General features: G+C 43.7%; 1 protein-coding gene across 1 annotated transcript in view; it reads left to right on the top strand.

Annotated features, from left to right (window-relative positions):
- The window catches only part of LOC137357071 (ankyrin-1-like), a 183,208-nt gene that overhangs the window by 4,455 nt on the left and 153,940 nt on the right, over nucleotides 1-24,813 (top strand). The window contains exon 2 of the mRNA XM_068023055.1: nucleotides 14,865-14,956. Coding sequence (XP_067879156.1) covers nucleotides 14,865-14,956 — 92 coding nt within the window. The remainder of the gene's footprint in view (nucleotides 1-14,864; nucleotides 14,957-24,813) is intronic.

Genomic DNA, 24,813 nt, shown 5'->3' with positions numbered 1-24,813 from the left:
AGACTAGAAAGGAGATGTCTGAGAGAGAACCTTATACACAGATAGGATTTATTACACATGGTAAGTGAATGGGAATCATTAACCTGGAATATTCCTTGAAATTGAACTGTGGGTGTCGAAGGCCTCACAAATTCAAATTGAAGAAGGGTACTATTGGTACATCACACATTCACAGTGAATAAGATGCGGAATTAACTTCCAAATAGAGTCGGGGAAACAAACATCCTGGAATGATTTCAGAAACAGATGCGACAATGGGAAATGTTCAGATCTCTCTGGATGGGTGAGTCAAGTGTGATGAGTGACTTTCCTTCCATGTCTGTACATCTGGAAGAATGCGACAATCCCCCCACCCCCCCCCCCCCCCCCCCCCATTGGTTGGAAATCTGTTGCTGTCGCACTCCTATTCTGTGGCTCACCCTCCCTAAACGTCTCCTCCTCACTCCTCTGCATCTTTAGAAAGCTCTTTAAAAGCCATCTCTTCAACAAAGCTTTCAGTCATCCCTCAATACCTTCCTGGCTTAATGCTGGTGAGGGAAGCTGATGTCCCACAGAACTCAGCAGAAATGCTCGTGAGGGAAGCTGATGTCCCACAGAATTCAACAGGCCTCTGTCTTTACAATTTGAGTCTTTCTCAATTCTTTAAGCAGTTCGCACTCACTTTCCATTGTGCATTCTTTCTGCTGAGTAGCCTTTCTGGAACTCTAATGATTATTGCTGGAAGACAGCTATTTCTTCACATAAGCCTCAAAGGCAATTGCTTGTGACTCGGAAGTGACAATTGCTACATGCCCTTTTTTTTTGATGTTCCTACTGCAGACAAACCAAAAACACATTTACTGCCAGAAAGAATTTCAATGACGCCATCTTCTCCAGTGGTCACCACTTGAAATACTGAGTGAACCAAACATGTCTTCTCTCCAATGTTTCTGCTTTTGTTGCCTGTTTGACTGTGAATGGATGCTAGTTGGTAGAAACAGTCATTCAGTTGAACCCAGACCTACACAATTTTGATCCAGCACCTCCACTCCAAAGTCCTGACATATACATGCTATGACCCAACACTGATATTCATCACATAGTCACCAACTGGCTTCATCTAAGAGCGTATGTCCCTGATCTTTTGTGCTTGAGCATAGTTTCATTCTCTCACTGTTTCCTGCAGTCTCAAATGGATCATATTGATCCACTTTTGCTGCAGTCGGCACTTGTATGTTAAAGAAAGGTGAGAATGCTAAGTTTTCAATTTTTCAGAACTTGTAATTTTCAAACATTGAACTCCTGAATTAAGACATTAAGTGGCTTCAGAAGATTTTGGCCAACATTTTCTGTCCTTGTGATAATTTCATTACTGCCAGGTTCCTCACCCTGAGCAAGGCAGAAAGGCAACAATCTGAGATTTGGAGGTGCATTGCTTCTGTATCAAGATTGCAGAATAGTTGTTCCCCCTAAGTCAGTGCCTACAGTAGTGAGAAACTTGGATATTGTTGGGCACGACACTGTGACATCCCCAGGGGACTGGCTGGTCAATGGGTAAAGCTCCTCCAATTCTGGCCTCTTGCACATTCCGAGTTATAATTGCTCTACTGTTGACAGCTGTGCTTTCAGCCACCTAGGCCCTAAGCTCTGGAAATTCCCTCTCGAAACCTCTCTCTACCGCTCTTTCCTCTTTTAAGACACTCCGTAAAACCTATCTCTTGACCAAGTGTCTGTCCTAATATCATATAAGCTCAGTGTCAAATTTTGTTTGATAGTTGCTTCTGTAAAGTGGCTTGGGATGTTTTGCTATGTTAAAAGATACGAAATAAATATAAGTCGATGATGTCGTCAGTGGTCGCACTATTGCCTCTGAGTCAGAAGCCAATGCAGGGTCCTGAGTACACAATCTAGGCTGATACTCCAGTGCAGTACTGAAGGAATGCTTCACTGTTAGATGTATCTTCTTTCAGATGAGACATGAAACCGAGGCCCCGTCCGCCCTCTCGGGTGGATGTAAAAGGTCCCACAGCACCATTTTGAAGAAGTGCAGGGCAGTTGTCCCTGGTGTGCTGGCAAATATTGATCCATCAACCAACATCACCAAAAACAGATTGTCTGGTCACAATCACATTGCTGTTTGTGGGATCTTGCTGTGTGTAAGTTGGTTGCAACAGTGACAACACTTCAAAATTACTTCACTCTGAACACCACTGTAGAAATGTAAGTTCTTTCCTAGTTTATTCAGTGTATAAAGTATATTGAGTACATTGAACTGTCTCAAGAAATAAGTTGTAGTAAAATGTCAAGGATTCAGAACATGCTCGCTGGTACTGTGAATGAGATAACATCTTGCAGTATATTTATTGATCAGTGGTAAGCTGGAACAGATCCACCAAACAGCTAATGCTGCATTGAGGATTTTGGAGGCAGATTCCGTTCCCTTTAAGAAATGGAGTGATGAATATTGGTGTTGAGAAATGGAGTGCTTTCCGATTTTGAGGACAGCACCAAACACTCAGCTTTTTGTATTCGCTCGCATGGTGTGAGATTTTTCCAAGCTCTCCCTTCATGCAAGGAACCTGTAGTTTTCAGGTGAGTCACAAACATTGAAAAATGTTTTAACAAGGAATAAATGGTGACATAAAAGCAAAATACTGCAGATGCTGGAAATCTGAAATAAAAACAAAGTGCTGGAAATACTCAGCAGGTCAGGCAGCATCTGTGGCGAGAGAAGCAGAGGTAATGGTTCAGGTCAGAACTGATGAAAGGTCACTGACCAGTGGATAATTTCCGACCAGGAATTGGTGCGAATGCTCAGATTGAATTTCAAAAGTAAGTTGTTTTGTGAAGAACCTTCAGACATTTCAGTGCGATCATGTGTAATAGAAATGCAAGCATATTATTTTAAACTCAATCACACAAGGCCCTCTGACAGAGCCAACTTTCATCCCAGTCCAGTCCAGAGAACGTTTGAAACTGAAGCTGCATCTCAGCCATCTGCCCCAACACAGTAAATATTTTCCACATTCCATTGTGAAAGACACATGGTCCATTATCTCGTGTTTTGTCTCGGGACGGAACGCACCACATTGTGCAGGAACAAGGTTTGGGTGAGAAGGCAAGGCATCCTGCCAAACTGGTGTGCCAAGAATATTTTGATAACGCTTGAGTTAATCATTTTCAGAATAGAGTTTGCAACCGACAGACTGTGGGGGCAAGCAATAAAAATACAAACTACTGAGGTGTTTTATTGTGTTTCGAGCTTGCTTGTAAGGTTCTGTTTGTCATGATTGATGCATTGTGACACTGCAGCCTCATTACAATTAACCTCTTTTGGTTCAGAAGATTTCTTCAATCTGCGGAGCAATTATTTTGAATTACCATCGGATTCATTATCTTTTCTTCTACTCCAGAAATAAAATTCTGGCCTTGTAGCGGAATTTGACCTACTTTACTTTCGAGTCCTGGGGGCTTGGCCTTTTGTTTGGTGACTTTTGGATCATTAATGACCCTATCATGGTGCATTACAGTACAAAAGGAAGGTGAAATCCACCTTTCATTACTGAATTGCACTCAGCACAACAATCTTGATTTTATTTTCTTGAAGGAAAAGGAATTGTTTCCCAACAGAACATTTGATTTATGTCTCAAATTTAGTCTCGCAGCTAATGAAAGGTGAGAGCAAAAAGGAGAAGGGGCTTGATCTTAACTGAAAGGGGTCCCAAATTTATCAGACCAGCTCTCATAGACTGTTGTGGATTTATTTACTGCTGGTATATTTTGTGGTACTCAATCAGGGTACCATTTACTTCGGGAGTTCCCATTGTAACAACCAGGTGAGAAAGGGATCTAGGGGTTCCCTCTCAGCCTTTGCCTGGTTTGACCATAACAGGGTTTAAGTTTTAAAAATACCGTGTTTTTAAGCATTCCCCCCCCCCCTACCCCCACCCTCAGTGGATCCTTGTTCACTGCTCTCCAATTGTTAGGCAAAGAAATCAACCAGACAGGTTTTCTTAGATTTAAACAAGAAAGGTGTAAGTTTGTTTATCTTAAAACTCTAATTTGGTTAAAACCACTAAAAAATATGCTGGCATGCACACGCAATAAACACACATGCAGATAGAGACTGAAAAGGAGCAAGAATAAAGTAGAAAAGTTTGAAGCAATAGATGGAGGTCATTTCCTGTCCTTTGAGTTCAATGCAGAGTCTTTGATTGCAGTTAAATCTTGCTGTTTCATTGGGGCCCAGTGCACTCTTTCAAACTAGTTTCAATGTCGGAATCTTTTCTCTTGAGGCTTAAGTGGCTTCATTGGATTTGGAAATTCATGAGAGAGATAGACAGGGAGAGAGACCTTCCTGCTATTTTGTCTTCAAAGCAGTCTCTGACTTCAAACTGTCCTGTGAACATAATTCAAAAACCCTGGGCCAGCAGGTTTGTCATGTGACTCGTTTTTTTTAAAACAAACTCTCCTGCATTTTTGTGGATTCCTTTCATCTTAGCAGACACCCCCAGTGGGGGTGGGGGGTGCGGAATGGAATGCTGGCTTGTTCCACATGCAGTGTCTGGTGACCAAAATCCATTTGGGTTACTTGGATCAGGGAGCAGTTCCATTGTCTTTTCCTGGGTAACTGTCTCTTAGAATGCAAATTTTTCTAGCCACTGCTGATCTCTTCAGACAAGTCATCTCTTCAGTCCAGCAGCAGTTTAAAATTAATGTTTCATATGACAAAATTAATATGCCTCATTCTTGGCAGGTGGGGTCTTCATGACACCATCTGCTCCAGAAACAACTTTGCAGTCATGATGTTGGCTGTGGGTATTGTCATGTAGTAGATGTGATCCCAGTCATAGTGATAGGTGATAGTTGTATTGCAACATATCATGGCTTCCTTCTGTATCCGAGAGGCGTAGAGTTCAAAAGCAAGGAAGTTATGCTCAACCTTTATAAATCATGGGTTAGGCCTCAGCTGAGATATTCTGTTCAATTCAGAGCACCACGCTTTAGAAAGGAGGTCAAGACCTTCGAGAGGGGACAGAGGAGATTAACTCGAATGGTACTAAGAAATGAGGGTCTTCAGTTATGTGGAAGGACTGGAGAAACTGGGGTTGTTCTCCTTAGGGCAAAGACGCTTAAGAGGAGGTTAGATAAAGGTGCTGAAAATCATGAGCGGTTTTGCTAGAATAAATAAGGAGAAATTGTTTCCAGTGGCAGAAGGAAACCGATTTAAACTGATTGACAAAGGAACCAGAGGCAACGGGGAAACAATTTATACACAGTGAGTTGTTATGATCTGGAATGCACTGACTGAAAGGGCAGTGGAAGCAGATTCAATCGTAACTTTCAAAGGGGAATTGCATAAATACTTGAAGGGAAAAAAAAGGGCAGGGCTCTGGGGAAAGAGCAGGGGAGTGGGACTCATCGTGTTTACACATTGGTAGAGCTTTCCACTGGGTCAAGTGGCCTCCTTCTGCATTGTATCAATTCTGGGATTTCAATAATGTTTGAAAAGCATTTCTGTTTTGGTATCGACAGCAGTTAATGATTGAGGTGCCCTGGTACATCTGATCATAGCCTGACCTCCAAGGCATGGAACAGACATGTGCCTTGCTACCAGCGGAACTCAATGGTTTGTCAAGTATGCATTGAATCAATTTTCTTTCCAGCCTTCAAGCCAGTGAAGATTGTTTGCTGTGTTTTCATACTCCCAGGGGAAGGTGAAAATATCCATGGGGATATCCATCAGTGGCTACCTCAGGGTTTGTCCCTCAGTCACAGGATACTCTGACTTGGCATTGAAAAAGATACCACTGAATTGCACTAACAGTGCCATTCATCTTTCTGTTTTGTGAAAAGTAGCACTCTACTCCACCATAGCACCAACAAGAGACTGATTTTTCTTTCAATGCTTGTGGAAGTGTTGCAATGACTTTCTGCTTGGAGAACTTGCATTGTGGTGAATGGATATGAAATATATTAATGGATTAACTGCACTCCATGGATACTAAAGAACAATTTGCAAAACTCTCAGCTTTACACACCTTTCATAAGTAAATCTCCAACTGCTCTGTTGAAGTTCAGTGGGGCCTGTAACTTGACTTTTCCAACATGTTGTGTCATTCTCAACCTTGAGTTGTGACATTGTACCTATGGTTTGATTTTATTTTTTTCCGCCCCCCACCCCCATATAAACCCACCCAGCTGGTTGTTGGGTTGCTTCCTTTCGGGTTCAGCACAGGGAAGTCAAGTTTTTGAGAGCTCTTCCTGGGAATTTCTCAATTGTAACCTAAATGTATTTCCTGCTCCCAGCACCATTCAGTTGTCACTCATCAAGCTGTTTCCCAATCCCCTGTAACACTGTGGCCTGTGCTGAGCCTTCCACAGGTTTGAAAATGACAGACTCTGTTTGTTATATTTTACAGTATCGTGCAGGGGGCCTCCTGAAGTCTGACTTAAAGGACAGGCATACTCTGCAGGCTCAAAGAAGTTCCATTTTGAGATAGATAGTGTTTAAGGTGGTGCTTTCCGACATCAATACTTTGTGATCAGTGACCCTGTTGCTGTGCAGATCATTTTCCCTTGTTATGAGCACTGTGCAGACCCTGAATAACCTTGTTTCTGACCAATTGATTGACATCAAGGCACAATGTATGTTGTGCGTTGACTTTTGGAAAGATAGCACACAACATACTCCACTTAACCTTTAGAAGGTTTCAAAAATATTGTTGCAACTAACTTCTCAAAAATGGAGCCAATATTTCGCAGCACCCCTTCCATTTCTCCAGTACTTCTGCGGTTTAGGACACACCCCTTAAAACTGGGTGTTCTTTCATCCTTGCTTTTAGCCCACCTCTTCAAAATAAAAATTATTAATCCCAGTTTACAGGAGTTTTATGTGCTTGTTTTTGAAAACCGAGCAAAGATCCTTTGCCTTAATTGGTGACTGGTAAGGTCACATTTTAAGGAGTTGCAGTCATTAACCTATCTGAAATATATTTGAACTGTGACAACATAGGTCTTACTGGGCATAAATCTATGGAATAAACCTGATATGATACAGCAGTAAATTGGCATTAATTTGAGTGAGCGGTGATGAAGACGGCTGATGTGAGAACTGAAAGCATACAGTGCACTTCTAAGCATGGGTTTGAGCTGTATCATTGAGCGTGAGGCGGAGGTGATAAAGAATATCTCTTGCCAATAATGCCAAGCAAATCAAAGGGTCACTTTTACATTAGAATTTTCACAGGCATCTGGGAATCAGGTCTGCTCATTCAACTAGATTGCAGAGAGAAAGCAGATTCTCATTGAGACAATCACCTTTTCTCTGCTGACTGCCTTCTGAGGGTTTCATTGAGTTTGGTTTAAGCTTATGTGACATGTTGCCAAATATATTTTTTTATCGGGAGAAATCAGTGCAAAATGTTTCTCTGAGATGGATCCTAGAAAGTCATATCTTCTGACCAAACAGCCTTACAGTTAGGTCAAGTACAAAAGTAAAATACTGCAGATACTGGAAATCTGAAATAGAGGAAGTGCTGGAAATACTCAGCAGGTCAGTCAGCACCTGTGGAGAGAGAAACAAAGCTCACGTTTCAGGTTAATGACTTTTCTGTTTCCTGCACTGTTAATCTCTGTTTCCTTAAATCTGAAAGGACATCAGCCTGGGGTATTCCATTTTGGGTAAATGTTTGAATTCATCGAGCTGAGGAATGTTGGTGCAGAAGATTTGATAATTTAGCAATTTTTGCCACAGCTGCTGTCATTGAGTGTTCCCAGTGCAGGATAAACATTTGAAGCAGATAGAATCAAACACCCTCTGCAATGCTGCATTAATGTCCATGTGCCTCTGAAGATCACCCTTCTCTTCACCAATATGAGATCTTCATTTCCCACACCAACCATTGTTTGGCCTGACGCTTGCAACCTATCCTTAATTTTGGCCTGAGTAATGCCTTGATCTCAATGTCCACACCTGCTGAAAATCTTTATAGCTAATAGACAGAGTTGGCTTTTAACCTGATGAAACACAAACCCTCAAATCCAAGGGGTAAAAGGCTAGAGTCGAAAGTGGAAACTGATCCTGTTGAGTCATTCACGAGTAGAACTGCCATGCCACAGCGAGTCAGCTTGCTCCCCTGAGTGGGAGGGTAACCACCTTGTGATAAGGTTTATTTAAAAAGCCAAGACATTTATTTTCACGACAAATTTTTGCAGTAGTTTGGGACATTCATTGGAGTGCAATAAAAATCATAAAATTTTACTTATACACAGCAAGTCAAGATGGATAGATATTTCAGGTGTAGAATTGGAAACTTGACTGTAAAAATACTCCTGTAGTCCTTCGATTGGTGAATGCAGCCAAAAAAAGTCACTTGATAGGTCATGCCTAATTTGTAGCATACTTAGAAATTCTCTTTTTTTTTAAAAATGGTAATCAGCAATGTTCAGGTCTGTGGGGACTCCTCCCAGGGTATGGTGTTTACTGCCAGTACTGAACATGACTGATAAGCCAGCCCTCAGGGTAACTGCAACACGTTAACTTATAAACTCCTGAGCTTGGAGAGTGTTTGGAAATCGAGCTCTCGAGCGCCTCTCATGGTTCATTAGTTAAAGATATGGCCTGGTACTCTGATACTCTGAGTGAACTGACCTCAGACAGGACAGTGGGGGTGGTGCAATTTGCTGCAGTCTCACTGAACTTGGAAGGTGAAACCTCAGTCAGCCAGTCTGTTCTTGGTAACTAGCCAAAGATGTGTGCTGGAAAGTAGGTTTGTGGATATTGGGTGAGAAGATGATTGAACATGGCTGAGATCCTCTCAATGGCTGGACACTCACTGTCTTCTCATGTGAAGGCAAGCCTCTTGGGCTGTTGGAGAGAAGTTGGTGCTCAACCTCATGAGTCAGGATCTTCAGGTGACGAGAGGAGAAAACCGGGGGAAAAACAAGAAATAAAAACATTTCTGAGAACTGTGAAATATTCCGATACTGTTCCCTTCAACATGAAGAGACAGAAGGGGTTTTACAGTCTTGGAGAACCAAGGTGTCAGTGAGTTATTGCTGATCCTCTGACAAGGTTGTGTGAGCACTTTCTTGTTTGGCACTGAGTAAATTCAGTGCTTTGTATGTGCTGCGCATTGTGTGACATATGGGCTGGAGTTTGTTAAAAGGCATTAACACATTAAAGGTTTTAATTGTCATTCTGACCCTGAGGCATGTCAGTGCCCATCATATAACATAACACATTTGAAGACTTGTAGTTGTTTTTAGTATTTTCAAGGGACGACAGCAAGCATTGCAGACCATGTGGGTCAGTCCCAAGTCTAAGTAATGCTTCATTTTGGGTTAGAAATTTGTCAGGTGCTGGGTTTGGTAATGAAGGGGTTACTGCAGCCATGATGAGTGCCTGAACCAGGAGATTTGAGTCTTGACCAAGAAAGGGCCACACACCTCATTGATATTAATTGGATAAGTTCCCAGGGCCTGTCACGCTTACACTCATGTCACGCCCATTTGATGAAATCTTGCCATTTGCCTCGCCTGGGAAGGGAAGTGGCAATGGAGGGAGAGGGTCAATTGGAATACTGTGGAATGGGGTGGGTGAGGATGGTGACGGTGGAGTAGGGGAAGGAAATGCAGCTTGGCTTGCTTCCACAGCAACGATTCTTTTGCTTTAAACATTCATGGGAATGTTGGTGTCAGCGGCCTTCAGAAGGTTATGGAGTCTTGCTGACTGTTGCACATGGGCAGAGAAGACTGCAGCCACCTGAGAATCACTCGTGGCGTGGCCATGCTGCAGTACTAACAGCAGATCCCTTGTTTGTTTTCACATTGCAGCAGAAGATGAATGTACTGGTGCCCACTCCCACCCACAGACTGGCTCAACGTGACGACGGAACAAGTTAGAGATCAAAGAGAGAAATGAAGGAGAGGGGAAGCTAGCAAATGTCACTTTGCCTCTCTGTTGAAGCAGGCAGTAATCATTCCATATCCACAGTGACAGAATCAGGAGCCATGCTTTTGCTGCCCATGTATGTTGTTGTGGCATTGGGAAAGCATAGCTTCAAATCCACGATGCATAAACACACAAAGAGAACTGCTCACTGCCAGTCTGGTTATTTGTGACTGAGTCTAGCTGACAAGCAGGTCCCAGTGTGTTGATTTTGAAAAAGTGATCTTTTTTGATGGGATTTTGCCAATGCCCCTGTTTTCTGGTGTGGAATCACCTCGTTCTGAGGATGAGCTTAAGGTGCTAGTTGCCGTAGTTACTGCAGTTATGGTTTGGCCATTCTGAACAGTGAGCAACTGCACAGGCTGCCGGTGCACCTGGTGTGAATGATTCCACTTGTAATCCGGTCCCTGATTTTAACGTCAAGGCAATGTACCAGAGTTCTGATTTAGAATCCCAAATCCAGGATCTGATTACTGTTGTCAAGTTCTGTTTAAGGACAGTTCTGAGCTTAAGCATTGTATTCTTTTCAGTTTACAGCTGTTAATTTTGGTTAACTTTACATTTTGCACAAATGTTGTTTTGAAATTACTCGGGAACACAGTGACGAGGCTGAGTGAAAAACATCTGCACAAGAGGCCTGAATAAACACACACAATTTAATAAGACCGTCCTTGAGGTATCTTTACAGAGTTGTTCAGTTTGTGTAGGAGGCACTTTTCCTCAATGTGCAAAGAGACACATGGATAGATGTTGGCTTTGTGTGATAGTGTAAAATGGCTGACAGCATAGGGGTGGAAGGTTATCGGTGGTCGGTGGAAATGTGGAGTAATCAGTTCAGCTGTGAACTTATTGAAAGGCGGAACAGGCTGCAGGGTTGAGTGGCCAACTCCTGCTTCTAATTCGTACGCTCGTATGTATCAAATTAACAGCCCATTTTGCTACTTGGGCTTTTTTATTTCAGTTGCAGCCCCTGGGCTGCTGACTTGCCATCGCCCACTTTTTAACCTCAAATAGTTGCCATGGGATCCGCACAGCTGCCATTTTGTCACACAAGAACAAAGTTTCCCTCCATCTTGGTTAGGACCAGCTACAGCTGTCAGTCCTCTGAGGGGGCCAGACAAAACACAGGATTGCTGAGCATCTAACTGCAATCACCATTCATGTTTGTAATTTTAAAATACATCAACATGTCCTGAAGAAGTGGTGACTTGATTGGCCTGCCTACTTTGTGAACTTTCTCAAACATCACAGTAGGTGCCTTTAAGCCTTGGCTCAATTCCCAGCACCCTCGTGCTTTCCGCTCAGAATGCTGGGAGCTGCTGAGGCTGTCAATGGCAAGATTGCGATGAGACAATAAACTTCTCCCTCCCTCCTTTTGCTCAAAAGTGATGTTTCAGTGCGGTTGGATCGTCAGCCATGTTTGGGAGGCCATCTGTGAATCATCTCACAGGGAGGGTAGTTCAAGGACTCGAACAGCCATATCATTACAAGGCCCTATCTTGCAGCATTCCTTCAGTAGTGTTGTGGACCTTTTTGATGAATAGTTAATATCCGAGCCATGGCAGTTTCGGGAGGATATGTGTACTGGCAGCTGGTTGAAACTCAATATGAGCTGGGTGTATGGGTCTTGGAGCTTGTGGGTGGATGGTGTTTGAGATTTTAATCACTGGAGTTTGGGTAAAAGAGGAAGTAGTTCATTGTCTGATGCCAATTGTGCTGTTGAATGGAAGGGTAGGATTTTGATCCCCCTGCCGGAGCTAGGAATGGAAGCAGGTGGGAGGTAAAAATAGCCCCGCTGAGGGTTAGGCTCGTTCCCTGGCTCCCTCCCATCCCCGGGCCATTTTTGCAGAGATGGGATGGGGTGAGGGGAAGGGAGGGCGGGTAGAGGACACGGCTCAATAAGGAGCAATTGGAGAAGTCCAACCGGGATTTTCCAGTTGTCATCGTCCAGGTTTCCACAGGTGGCAAGGCCAGTTGAGGTGCTTGGAGGTGGCCTCTGGGTGGGGGGGGGGGGGGAGCGGCGGTGATGGGGCGCACTCCAGGCAGGCCTCAAGGCCCTTCCTGTTTGGGTTCGAAATGCAATACTGTACTAATATGCCCCCCTGGCTTGCCGCAGTCATGTGACACTCACTGTAGGCAGCCATCACAAGACCACTTCAATAAAGACACTGTTGTCCTGTGAGCTCGAAACACTCCCTGATCACCTGAGAGCTGCAGCAGACGCAGGCCGCCCCTTAGACGGGCCCTTGCCCCACAGTGGTGGCTCCTTCAATTTTAAAAAGTTGGAGAGAGGGTGCCTCCCTTTTGAAACACTTTCTCCCTTTGTTTACCTTACATTGCAGCCTGCTGTTCCTGTCAAGATGGAAGGCCTCTGATTGGTCCTCCAGCTTCGAGAGCCCACCCGCCATCCTTAATTGCTCAGCGAGGCCGCCCTCTGGCCTGAGGAAAATCACAATGAGTGACTGTTTCCCACACAGTGTGGGCTTCTGACCCCCCATTTCAGCCTGGGGAAATCCAGGCAGAAGTGTCAGTGGATATGGGATGGGTGGTGAGGACTGTGGAGAGCCCTGAGTGGAGATAATGTCACACATGTTGAAGAAGCAAATCCCAACTGAGCACCTTCAATTCCAGCTCTATGGGTCAGCCCAGGCCACTTGAGTTGAAAGCCTTGTAGAAGGGAGCAACATTTGTGGAGCCTCGAGTACATTCCAAATGCTCTTAACTTCTTCCTGCCGTAGGTGGAAACCCTGGCACACGCTGCAGGAAAGGGACTGAGAAACCAATGGGGAGCAGATTGAAGAAGGAATGAGGTGAAAGTCCATTCCAGGGGACAGGGTTTTGTGGAGGAACTGAGGAAATCTGCAACTTGAATTTTTCCAATATGTTTTTTGCAATTGAGAGCAATTTGCTCGTTGAGGGGACAAAGACCTTGGCCAGAATTTTATGCCCCACCCGGTGGGGGGGTGGGGTGGGTAGTAAAATTGAGTGTGTGATGTGGGGTGCCGTTCCCATCGCATTCCTTGCTCTTGCTGCAGTTTTATGAGTGGCGGTGAGAAACAGTCCGTCTGCCCCAGGCCACTTAAGGCCCTTGAGTCGCCAATTAACTGCCATTTAAAGGCCTCCTCCCGCTGCCACTCCTGGCGGCCTGCTGGTGGCCTCCTGGTGGTGTGGCAGGGGACCCTCCTGATTGGGAATCTTGTACCCCACGGAGGGCCCCCTCACGGCACAAGCCGTCCCCAACTACATTCCCCACCCTTCCCAACAGACCACCCTTGCCTCGCCTTTTGGCTGGTGGGTGGGGCCTCCCGCCCAAGGTAAAATTCCAGCCCTTGTGGTTATAATGTACCTCAGAACATCTCAAAGAACCTCCCGACCAGTCGGTTAGTTTTGAACCGCGGTCACTATTGTTACATGGCACAGCAAGATCCCACACACTGACAATTCCATCAATGACCTGTTCACGGTGCTTTTGGTGGGGAATGAAGCAGAATGCCAGGGGAAATCCTTGCTCTTCGAATAGTACCATGGGATAGTTTCCCATTGCAGTGCCAAGCAGGCAAGCATCTGTTGAACACCGGGTGCAGCTTTCCCTCGATGCTGCTTTGAAGTGTCGTGGACTGGACTTTAGATTTAGGAGAACAGTGAATGTTTTGTTATCTAGTGTCTGATTGCCAGTACTTGGCAACAATTAGTGAGGGATTGAAACTTCACACCCTGACCTCCTAATGCTCTTGTGTTCACGTAACCCTGCATGCATGGTTAGATCAGATGGCTGCTCTACCTGGTGGGAGGGGGGGATGTTCCAACAGGCTGCTTCCCCATGCTGGACAACACACTGGGATCCTGAGTCCCCAGAGTAACTCTGCAAATCCGTGTGTGTAAGATAGCTGAAGAGGAGAGGTAGGATTGGAGCAGCAATTAATAAGACATTGAGGAGGAGCATCCTGGGGGTGTGAAGGTTGCTATATAAATGCAAGCTCTTTAGTTTGGCCGGCCAATCCGAGCGTGAGCAGTTGGCCAGTGGCACATTTTCCATGATTAAGAAGGGAAAAAGCATTGATTCAGAAAAAGCTATTTGGATGCATAGACTGCATGCTCTCCGGCTGACCCTATCAAACCCATTTGATCTCCTGAGGGAGGGGAGAGCTCTGCACTTAGGTTCTCTGCTCACCACTGGTGATCAGGAAGATTCCTCCTTCCTCAGATCTCCACTGTCCAACCTTGACCTGCTTCCCTCTACAAACATGACCTCCAGCAGTGTAGCAAGCATTGCGCTCCATGAAATATTTGATGCTGTTCATCAGTCAATCAGAAACCCTTTCTCTTTCATCACGCCTCTGGTCCCACACTCTCCATCATCTTTCTCTCTCCGCTTCCTGTTCCACATCCAGTGCTTTGTAAACAGTGAACTGTACAGGAATCCAATAGTTCTCAGGAGATCTCAGAGGAAAGTTTGGTGCAGTTGGGTGCTGTGGCTATGTTCCCACTGGGAACCAGATTCATGGTGAGTGAAGCTGACTGTTCATTACAAACCCTTGACAGCTGTCAGAGAGATGTGACACTTTCAGCGGATCTGTTTGGGGCGATGCCAAGCACAAGCTCCAGAGGTGAAAGGGCAGTGTTTTGACGGGCAGTACAGCTCAGACCTGCTGCAGCAGGAGTGAAAGTTTCCCACTCCGAGTGGAATACTTGACGGCGTTCAGTTGGAGTCAAGCCAGACACGAATGCTCCAGCAAAGACCAGCCTATCTGAAGTGAAATGAGCAGACGCTGTTGAATACAGTAATGGCCAGCTCTCTCAGCCATATCTGATACAGTCATCTTGTTGAAGGAGGCAGTAAGCAAAAGATGGGCTGCTCCGTGTTTTGGTCTTGCTCGTATTTTTAGCTGGATTGCAATGTGACTGATTGTCAGCCTGTGTTTTTTTTAAAAAGGGCTGCGAGGCAGCAAGCAAAGTGTCAGGTTTCACCTTACACTGCAGGGAATGGCATTCCAGGCAGGATCTGGAACGGACAAATCACACAAAGTGAGTACTGGATGAATGAAGTGCAGAGAATCTTCTTAATCATTTATCTGCATTGTATGTGTTGGGTTGAAGAAATCCTTTGCAGAGGGGCTGTGCGGTGTTTTACATTTGAACAAAAATCTCTGTTAACCATAGATTGGATAAGCAGCTTTCACTGATCCTGCACTCTCTCACTCATTCTTTGATAATTCTGTTGTATTAGAAGGAAGAGGGGTCAATGTGTCTTTTGCACAAGATGTCCAAATAGTGTTCCGTCAAATAGTAAACCTAAAATATAAATAAAAACCCCTACCAATTTGGAAAATCCCAGCAAGTGCATCAGCATCTGGGAAGAGAAGAGACAGGTTAACATTCAGGGAAGGGACTGCCAAAAGTCTTACTGGGTTGAAACATGTCTTGGAGAGGAAAGATTCCTCAATAATGAATAACATTTCTCATTCTAAGAGGGGCCAGCTAACCCTGCCACCATCATCAATTTGACTTGTGGCAAGGAACAATAATGATTTGTACTTAATCAATTCCGTCATGCAAATCTGCAATAATTTCTCAGAGTAAGACATCTTTTAAAGACCATTAAGTTGTTATTAACAATTATTTTACTGTTCAGAATATCAGCAATATCTGTTAGAATTTGAGTTGGGTGTGTGATGAGAGGAGTGACAGTTCTGTGCAGCTGTTTTTTCCCAGATGTTGTTCTACAGAAGGCTGGGGCTCCTGTTACTGGGGAATGGTCGATGTTTTCAGAATGCTGTGTTTTATTTGGTGCAGGCTTTACCCAAGCCAGGATGGTCTAGTTCTTGGATATTAGATTTCCAATGAGTGATGTGTTTATTTCTGGACCGTTATACTCTCAGGGTAGCTTGTACTGGGGCCATTAAGTACTCTGACAGGTAGTGGGTACTTGTGTCCCATCAATGCATGTTTTGAAACAGTCTCTGAGTCTTTGTGGAGGAGAAAAGGCTGGAATTCTGGCATTGGAAAGGAATTTTAATCCTGGAAATCCATGACAATCTATTTCTTATAAGCCACTTGCAGTTCCAGTTGCATAACCGAGATCTTTTTCATTAGACTGCAAGCTTGGGCTTCCCTGGTGCCCTTATCCCACAATCACCCCCAGCCCCATCCCACCGTGTCACAAAGCACTGTTATTGATCGGCACAGGAAGTGTAACTTTACAGATGCTTTTCCAAGTGTCAGCTGTGGCTCACTGGGTAGCAGTCTTGTCCCCAAGTCATATGCTTGTGTCTTCACTCCAGAGACTTGAGCCCAAACATCAAGGTTATCACTCCAGTGCAGGACTCAAATAGTGCTGCACTGTCAGATGTTCTGTATTTTCGATGAGAGTTTAAACAGAGGACCTGTCTCATCTCTAAGGTGGATGCAGAAGATGTCACAGCCCTATTTTGAAGAAGTTGCTCCATCAATGTCAGCCCTGAACCAATATCTCAATAACAGATGATCATCTCATTATCACACTGCTGTTCGTGGGAGCTTGCTATGCACAAATTGGCTGCAGCATTTCCTACATTACAACAGTGACTACACTTCAAAAGTACTTCATTGACTGTAAAGCGCTTTGGGACATCTTGTGAAAGGCGCTAGAGAGATGCAAGTCTTGTACTTGATGACTTTTCCATTACTTTGAGATTTTGGGAGCTTGACATCCCAACAGTACATCAGTATATCTTTTTTAAAAGCTCTTTCTCTACTTTCTTTATCAGTGATTTTATGGCAATTGCTTTTAACTTCATTCGATCCTCTGCACTTTCTCAAGATGCTGTTTATATAAGGAGCCAGTCCATTTTTTGTGGCATCAAACTCCCAAGCAGAAAGTTATCAAAGCTCCCCTTGGGGCCTCTCCGACGCGACCAGTTCCATTTCTGGAGTCTCAGTATGTCAGTTGTGATCTGATCATCGCCTGCTGACCACTTGGCTGCTTGTAGACAGTTTGTTGTGGCTGCATGTAGACAGATTATCCCCTCCTTGCATGCTCAGTGCCTGTGCTTTGTGTGAAACCTTGAGTGTCACTGTGTAGCTGTCATTATTACTAGAATCAATGTTTGAGGGGTCTGATATATCCAATCATGTGACTGCTGTTGAGTGGACCTCCAATCAGTGGAGGAGCTATAACATAGCCAAGAGTTCTGAGAAATTCACGACTGGGGCTGATTTTCTCTAGAACAGCACCCCCTTTATATCAGTGTCATGAAAACCCAGCAAACAGCAAATTACTTAGCAGCATCTGAAAAACCGAGATTCTGATTGCTTGCCATTTCAACACTCCCCTCTGCTCTCATGCCAACATTTCTCTCTTTGGCTTGTTGCAGTGTTCCAGTGAAAATCAACGCAAGCTCAAGGAGCAGCACCCAATCTTTCAATTCGGCACTCTATCGCCTTGCGGACTGAACATTGAATTCAATAACTTCAGATGGTGACTGGCCTTTTTTTAACATTTTATTTTTTAACTGTGTGCCTGCTTTTCATGTAGTCAGAGCTACTCATTATTCCACTATTAACACTTTCTCTGGAGTAATGCTTTGTATTTCACCACAAGCATTGACACACTCTTTGCCGTTGTCCTGGGACAGCTTTGTTATTTAACCTCCCTCTGCCCCTATCAAACACATTCCCCTTTGTTCTCTCCCCCACTCCCCTCCCCTTCACTTGCTTAAAACCTAATTCTTTTCTAACCTTTGCCAGTTCTGATGAAAGGGTCACAGACCTGAAACGCTGAAGTCTTATTCTTATTTGTGGGATCCTGCTGTGCATAAAATGGCTGCTGGTCGAATCTGGTGGTCGGTTTGCAGTGGATGTCAAATCTGCACACTCTTGGACACTTCATGCAGGGTTGAACTGGAGGAATGGGTTATGTGCTTGCTCGATTGTTGAGTTTGGCAGTGCTGGATCTGATGCCATTGATAAGCATGAATTTGACAAAGCAGAATTTTATGAACCTTGGAAATCACCCACACTTCAGCATTTTAACATCAGAATCCATACAATTTCAAAACATTTTCACTTTGTTCGGTCACAGCTATGATGGAAAAAATGGTTCATTCCTGCACCCCCACTTCCAGTTCTTGGAGTGAAAGTCTGGTATTTACAGAGCTCTCAAAGTGAGCAGGACCAGGGCTGGAGGTGGATATCTGACTGCAGTTCACAATTGCCACTGGCCACAAAGGGTTAACCAATTTTGAGCACACACTGAATAATTGATGGTTTGGGTTTTTGAGAAGTAAAGAATGTTTGTTTTCAATGCCAGGTTCCATTAAATTTTTATACCAAAGGTAGAACATGATTTTTGTTTTAATTTTCCAGAACGACCATGAGATGGTAAAGCTTTAAGCAATGTATCTGCAGAAAGTAAGCTGAGAGCTGAGTCACTGGAAAAATATATGCATTCTGGATTTGAGATGTAGGACTGTACCTTTCATTTCATTCAAAAGGCTCAAGGTCCGAAGTGCAGAATGCTTTTTTATCATTGGGTATCTGATAAACAACGAAATTCATCACACTTTAAATTTTCCAAGCAAATGACTGAGAAATCCACGCAGGTCAAGTGTCTGTTTGTCTGCTTTGGAATAAGCTAGGGCTGGCCCTCCAGTGCAATACTGAGGGTGTGCTGTACTGCCACCTGAATGGATCAGATGTTAAACTGAAACTCTGTGCGCCATCTTGGGGACATAAAAGACACTATTTGAAGAAAAGTTGGGATGCTCTCGGCAGTGTCCTGACCAATATCTATCCTTCAACCAACGTTGCTAAAAGATATTATCTGGTCATTTTCTCATTGCTGTCTGTATGCAAATTGGCTGTCGCGTTTCCTCCCTTACAACAGTGACTACATTTCAAATAGTACTTCAGTGGCCCTGTGCTGGTGAAAGGCCCTATAGAAATGCCAACTCTTCCTTAAATGAACATTAGTTCCCTAACTGGACACATTCCACGTATAGTTTAGGTGCAATTAACAAGCAAGCAACATTGATTTGAGCAGTATTGATATATAAGAAAAAACAAGAAGGGATGTGGCAGAGAGAGAGAGAAGTGAGTCAAGTTTCCATTTTATGAAAGTGTCCTTCCTTATTTACGGTTTCTTTTCCTCCTCCAGAAAATGGTCTGTCTGCCCCGGGGTGGATGATCCACCTGACTGGTGGCCAGGCTGCTATGTGATAATTGGACAGGGAGCAGGCTTGTAGGTGCAAAGGCATTGATAGGATGGGGGAAGGAGCCCAGTGGGCAATGGTGCTAGTTTTCCATCCTCTTTAACACCAAGTGGATTGCTATTGCAAGGTTCTTCACAATAGCTGAGCCCATTACAGCTGTTACGACCAGGTGAGAAAGGTGTCTAGGGGTCACTCTCAGCCTTCACTTGGTCTTCGGATAACAGGGTTTAATTTTAAACACAGTGTCTTTTTAGCTCCCCCTTGGTGAATCCTTGTTCACCGCTTTCCAATTATAAGGCAAAGAAACCAGCACAAACAGGCTTTCTCAGGTTTAAAGAAGAAGGTTGAAATTTATTAAACTTAAACTCGAATTCAGCTGACACCTACGGATACATGACGCGCCCACACTAGCATGCATACGCGATACACACATGCAAATAGAGACAGAAAAGAGCTGAAGAAAAATAAAGTGGAAAAACTTGAGGCAATATCTGAAGAGTTCTTGTTATGGTTATTCGAGCTCACTGTAAAGTCCTTGATTGTGGGTAGATCTTGCTTTTCGTTGGGGCCCAGTATTCTTCTTAAACCTTGTTCGCTGTAGGAGACTTTTCTCTCTTGGGGTTCATGTGTCTTCAGTGGATTCAGAGGCTTGTGAGAAAGAGATGGGAGCAGGCAGGAGAGATCTTCTCAGTCCAGGAGCAAACAGACACTCTCAGTTCAAACTTTTTGTACAATTCAGAAAACCCCAGGTTGCCAAGTAGGTTAGTCATGTGACTAACTGGTCTGACCATGTCTTGGATTGTATCACCTTAACAGTCTCTGGAATGCTCCTCTTACACATAATACCTGGTGATCAAGGTCCATTGTGGGTTGAATGCGTCAGGGAATGGTCCTTAGTCCTTCCAATCACCATCTGTTAATCTGCAAGTGTCTTTTCAAGCCATGGCTGATCTGTTTGAAAAGACCTTTCTTCACTGCAGAAACAGTTTAAAATCATGACAAAATTTTTGTGCCTCATCCTTGGCAGGTGGGGGCCTAGCATAAGAACAGCGCTCACAGGGAGGTCTGACTGACGCACTGCTCTGGAAGTCAAATGGAGGTTTTATTCTTTTAAAGGACGAGTGCACAGATTGACACTGTGAAATAACAATATTTCTCTGTATAACGGCCAATTCAGCCAATTTCTGTTACTTGCCTTTTGATTTATTTGAAGCCATAATTGGCTTTCTTTAGCTCACCCTATCAGGGTGGCAGGGCAGCCATACTGTGTTTCAGCACATTGACTGGCTGCTCTAACTGGCGTATAAATTAGTCTTACATAATAATGCAGTATAGGAGTGTTATATAATAAAATGATCTGTCTGGATGAGGTAAGTATCAAATCTGCCTTACTGCAAGTGGCTCTTGTATATAATAGAATACAATCTCTAGTACTTCACTGACTAAATGAATAGACTGAACTTGTGTTGTCCCAAGGAATGTGATAAAGTGCTTTATAAAGACAAGTTCTTTTTCCTCTCTCCTTCAGTTGAGCATTGTTCCCCCTCGGCCTCTGCCATCTGAAATGCCAGAATTCACTTGGCAGACGGAAAGCATTCGACGTTCTCATTTGTAGTCACCCAGCTGTACTGCTCAAAGTCACTGTGAGTGGAAAGAGAAAATGAGGTTGTTGGAAGTTCAATAGGGGTGCCACAGGTTATGAAAGTCCAGGAAAGCGTGAAAAAGGCCCAGTAGTAATGTTGGCAAAATTGTCAGCATTTGTTGTCATTACTCCTCTGAAATGACAGCATCTTCTGACGTCCGCACGTGTGCAGTTCAGTGCCGAAATCCAGGTTGCTGTCAGGTGATTCTATGCTTCCCCACAGGTTGCGCTGTTGAAGCACCTCCAGGCTACAATCAAATAGAAATCACTGAACTGATGAGAACTTGACGTTCTATGCCATTACTTTTGCTGTAAAAAAAAAACCCTTCAAAAAGTTACACCTTGTTGAATGAAGTTTAACTGGGTTTTCAACAGAGTACAAAATTCATAATTACTGCTGAACAGACTCTCTGGCACTGAAAGACTAGTTTTATATTTGCAGACTGCCAAATTTCTCCATTATGATCAAAAATTCCACATTTTTAATTTTTAAAAAAAGTTTGACATTTCAACGTCTACCAAAATGACATGTATCTGTCCCAACCATTTATTTCACTTTCTGTACAATTTTAATTAAAAGTTGGGGGCTGGGGGAGGAGTACATTTTACTTCCTGGCTTGCCATCTGTGGGAATGGAATTGGCTGTTTTATCCTGTTGGATGACACCACTGTTGCTGGATGCTTGGAGATCCCCATAACATACCACCAGATTCAACTTTGATTGCGAAAAGGGAAATCCACCTGAGATATGTGCTGCAATTTACAGAATGGGTCTTGGACCCACAACCTTGTGGATTAATGGCAAGAGGTGAGCCACTGAGCCAAGACTGTCTTCCATCAGGATTTTCTATTTGTCAACTCTGAGCCACCTTCCTAACATCATTTAAACCCAGGGAAGCATCATTAATACTCATGAATATTTTTATATCTTTGACTTTTCTTGTACAAAAGCATGAAAATCTGAAATCTCTCTCAGCGAACTGACAGGAATATCCATGTAATTAACGAGATAAAATGGTACACATATCTGTCATAAATGGACAGAACATAGCAAGAACAGAAGCATGACTGGAACCTCGAACTGAATTCTGACTGGATTCAGAGAAGGAATGACTGAGAGACAACCTGATTCAAGTCTTAAAGATGAGGAGAGGATGATAGTTGCAACAAGAGGCTTCAGTTGTGATCACAAATTGAAGGAAATAAACTGGAGACAAACACACCTCTTGTGAGGCTAAACATTCCTGGAATATTTTTCCTCAGATTGATTAATGAGTGGAATGGATTTACATCAGAATTGATTGGTGCTAATTCATTGAGCTCCTTGACGAAGTTAGATGATTATCTCCCAGAAAGTGGGATTGAAGTTTAAGAAAATAAATTTCGGCCAAGATGATGAAATGGTTTTACGATCCCCGTTAGGGACCGTTGACTTTTATAAAGGGAAAGTCGAATTCCCAGTTAGGTCTAAAAGAATTACGCCATGGGATTTCACGTTACAAACAACTTTACTGTACAAGAGTTAAACAAAGCAAAACGCTACTAACTTAACACTACAACTTGTTCTGTTACGTATTTTATACTTAAAATATTCATCTTCAAGATTTTTTAAACTCTAAATCTCATCTGAAAACCTGCTATGACTGTTAACTTCTGCTGGCCATCGGGATAGGGGCTATAGCTGGATTTCCCCAGGTGCAAGGTGTGATGGGCGGCACAGTGGCGCAGTGGTTAGCACCGCAGCCTCACAGCTCCAGCGACCCGGGTTCAATTCTGGGTACTGCCTGTGTGGAGTTTGCAAGTTCTCCCTGTGTCTGTGTGGGTTTCCTCCGGGTGCTCCGGTTTCCTCCCACATGCCAAAAGACTTGCAGGTTGATAGGTTAATTGGTCATTATAAATTGCCCCTAGTATAGGTAGATGGTAGGGGAATATAGGGACAGGTGGGGATGTGGTAGGAATATGGGGTTAGTGTAGGATTAGTATAAATGGGTGGTTGATGGTCGGCACAGACTCGGTGGGCCGAAGGGCCTGTTTCAGTGCTGTATCTCTAAACTAAACTAAACTAAACCCCAAGTCCCCTACACTTTATAGGATCTTGGTGGTTTGTTTACTTCTCCTGGGACCAATCCAAAGTGGACCACAGCTCTTAGGAATTCACTAAAATAAAAGCAAAATACTGCGGATGCTGGAAATCTGAAATAAAAACAAGAAATGCTGGAACCACTCAGCAGGTCTGGCAGCATCCATGAAAAGAGAAGCAGAGTTAGCGTTTCGGGTCAGTGAGAAGGGTCACTGACCCGAAACGTTAACTCTGCTTCTCTTTTCACAGATGCTGCCAGACCTGCTGAGTGGTTCCAGCATTTCTTGTTTTTATTATCTTAGGAATTCTCTTCAGTTTCTTGGCTGTCTTTTGAGGTTTGAGATTTCCTGGTGATTCTCCCTCTAGCTTCGGCGAGGCAGATCCTCCAGTTCGTCTTCAACACCTCACGAATCTGGATTTCCCAGCTTGAGCACGGGTCTGCCTCAAAACAGAAACGCCCCTGGTTCCTGATAATCTTTTGGCTCCTGAGTGCAGCTGCTCACAAAGCCAACCTGCTTTTCCAAAAGCCAACTCTTTGTCTGAAGCTACCAGCTTTCAGAAGCCAAGTGAGGAACTGGCTGCATGCACACAGATCAAGAAACTAACAGACACCCCCTACTTCATCTATCTCCAAGGTAATGTGGTACATAGGGGATGTCCCAGATAGCAATTTAAACGAATTATTTCCTGCTCCAAATCTTCTCTTTGATTCCTGATACCCACATGAATAATTGCTAACAATGACAGAGCAAACCCTTCTCGACTTATTGGTTCCCACTGCCCAACTAAACAAGGTCGCCTGTGGTTTTATGGCATTCACCTCTCTAACTCTGTCTCTGTAGGCACTCATGGAGAGACTTTTGAACTTTAAATCTTCTCTTTGCTCTGGGAAATTCTGTGAATAATTTAAATCCCTGACTGACGTAGCTGCAGACACACTGTCTCCATTAAGAAGTTGAGGAGTTCCCGTTGTATAGGGGCTTTACACTTCCCAATATGACCTTACTAAATAATCATGGGCCACCCTTGATTTGTAAGCACCCGAGACTAGTTCCTCAAACCAGGTATTTTCATTTATCTTGCATTATAAAAATTCAATTCCCAAATGAAAACTTACCTCTAGAATATTAATATAAGCCATGAAGCAGGTGATTGCTTACTTGGTGTTATGTTTTTCAGTACATGCTCAGAATAATTAAAAGAAGTTTTTTGTTTCCATGTATTTGGAAATCTACCTTGCCCTCCGAGAGAATTTTTTGATCGGGTTTGGACAGTGTAGTTATGAAGAAAAGGGAAAACATTGAAAGGAAAAGGGTTGAATGGGCTGTCTTCATTCCCGTTTACTTATATCCCGCAAAATCACAGGTGCAACCAGTTCTCCATTTTATGCCGAATGCTTTTGTTCCTGCAATCCTGATTAAATCGTTGCATTTACGGGTGTGATGAGAAAGTCCATTCTCCGCAATGAGTAAGGTTAAGAATATAATCAGTAAATGAAAAAGCAGAGCAGCAGTGAGACCATTGAAGGAATTGATATTTTCTTGATAAGTTTCAAGGTAGATTGGATATTTCACCTACATTCTGGACAAGGTCCACTAATTTCTAAACTTCAGCTGATCCAGACGTTTTTGCCCAATTCTTCACCCACAATATATGCCGTACATCTATCACCCCTGTTCTCCTCAACTCGACTGACTCTGTGTCCCAGTAACTCAACTTCACGGCCCTTGTCTTCATGTCCAAATTCCTCCAGGGCTTCACCCCACTATAATACACCCTGTGTCCTTCTAACACCAGTTTCCTGCTTGACCCCTACTCTCTGCTGTTCACCCGAAGACCAAAACTTGCAGCTAATGCCGTTTGGCTTTCTCGAACTCTCCTGCTCTACCTTATTATTTTTCTCCCTAGCTTCAAAGACTTGCTTAAAAACCCGCTCTTCCTTCGGGCTGCCCTCTCCACCCCCCGCCATTCT

The sequence above is a fragment of the Heterodontus francisci genome, chromosome 47 (genome assembly GCF_036365525.1).
Source record: "Heterodontus francisci isolate sHetFra1 chromosome 47, sHetFra1.hap1, whole genome shotgun sequence".
In the NCBI taxonomy this organism is placed as follows: domain Eukaryota; kingdom Metazoa; phylum Chordata; class Chondrichthyes; order Heterodontiformes; family Heterodontidae; genus Heterodontus; species Heterodontus francisci.
Note: the sequence above shows the minus strand (reverse complement) of the source record. Positions and strands in the feature narration are given on the sequence as shown.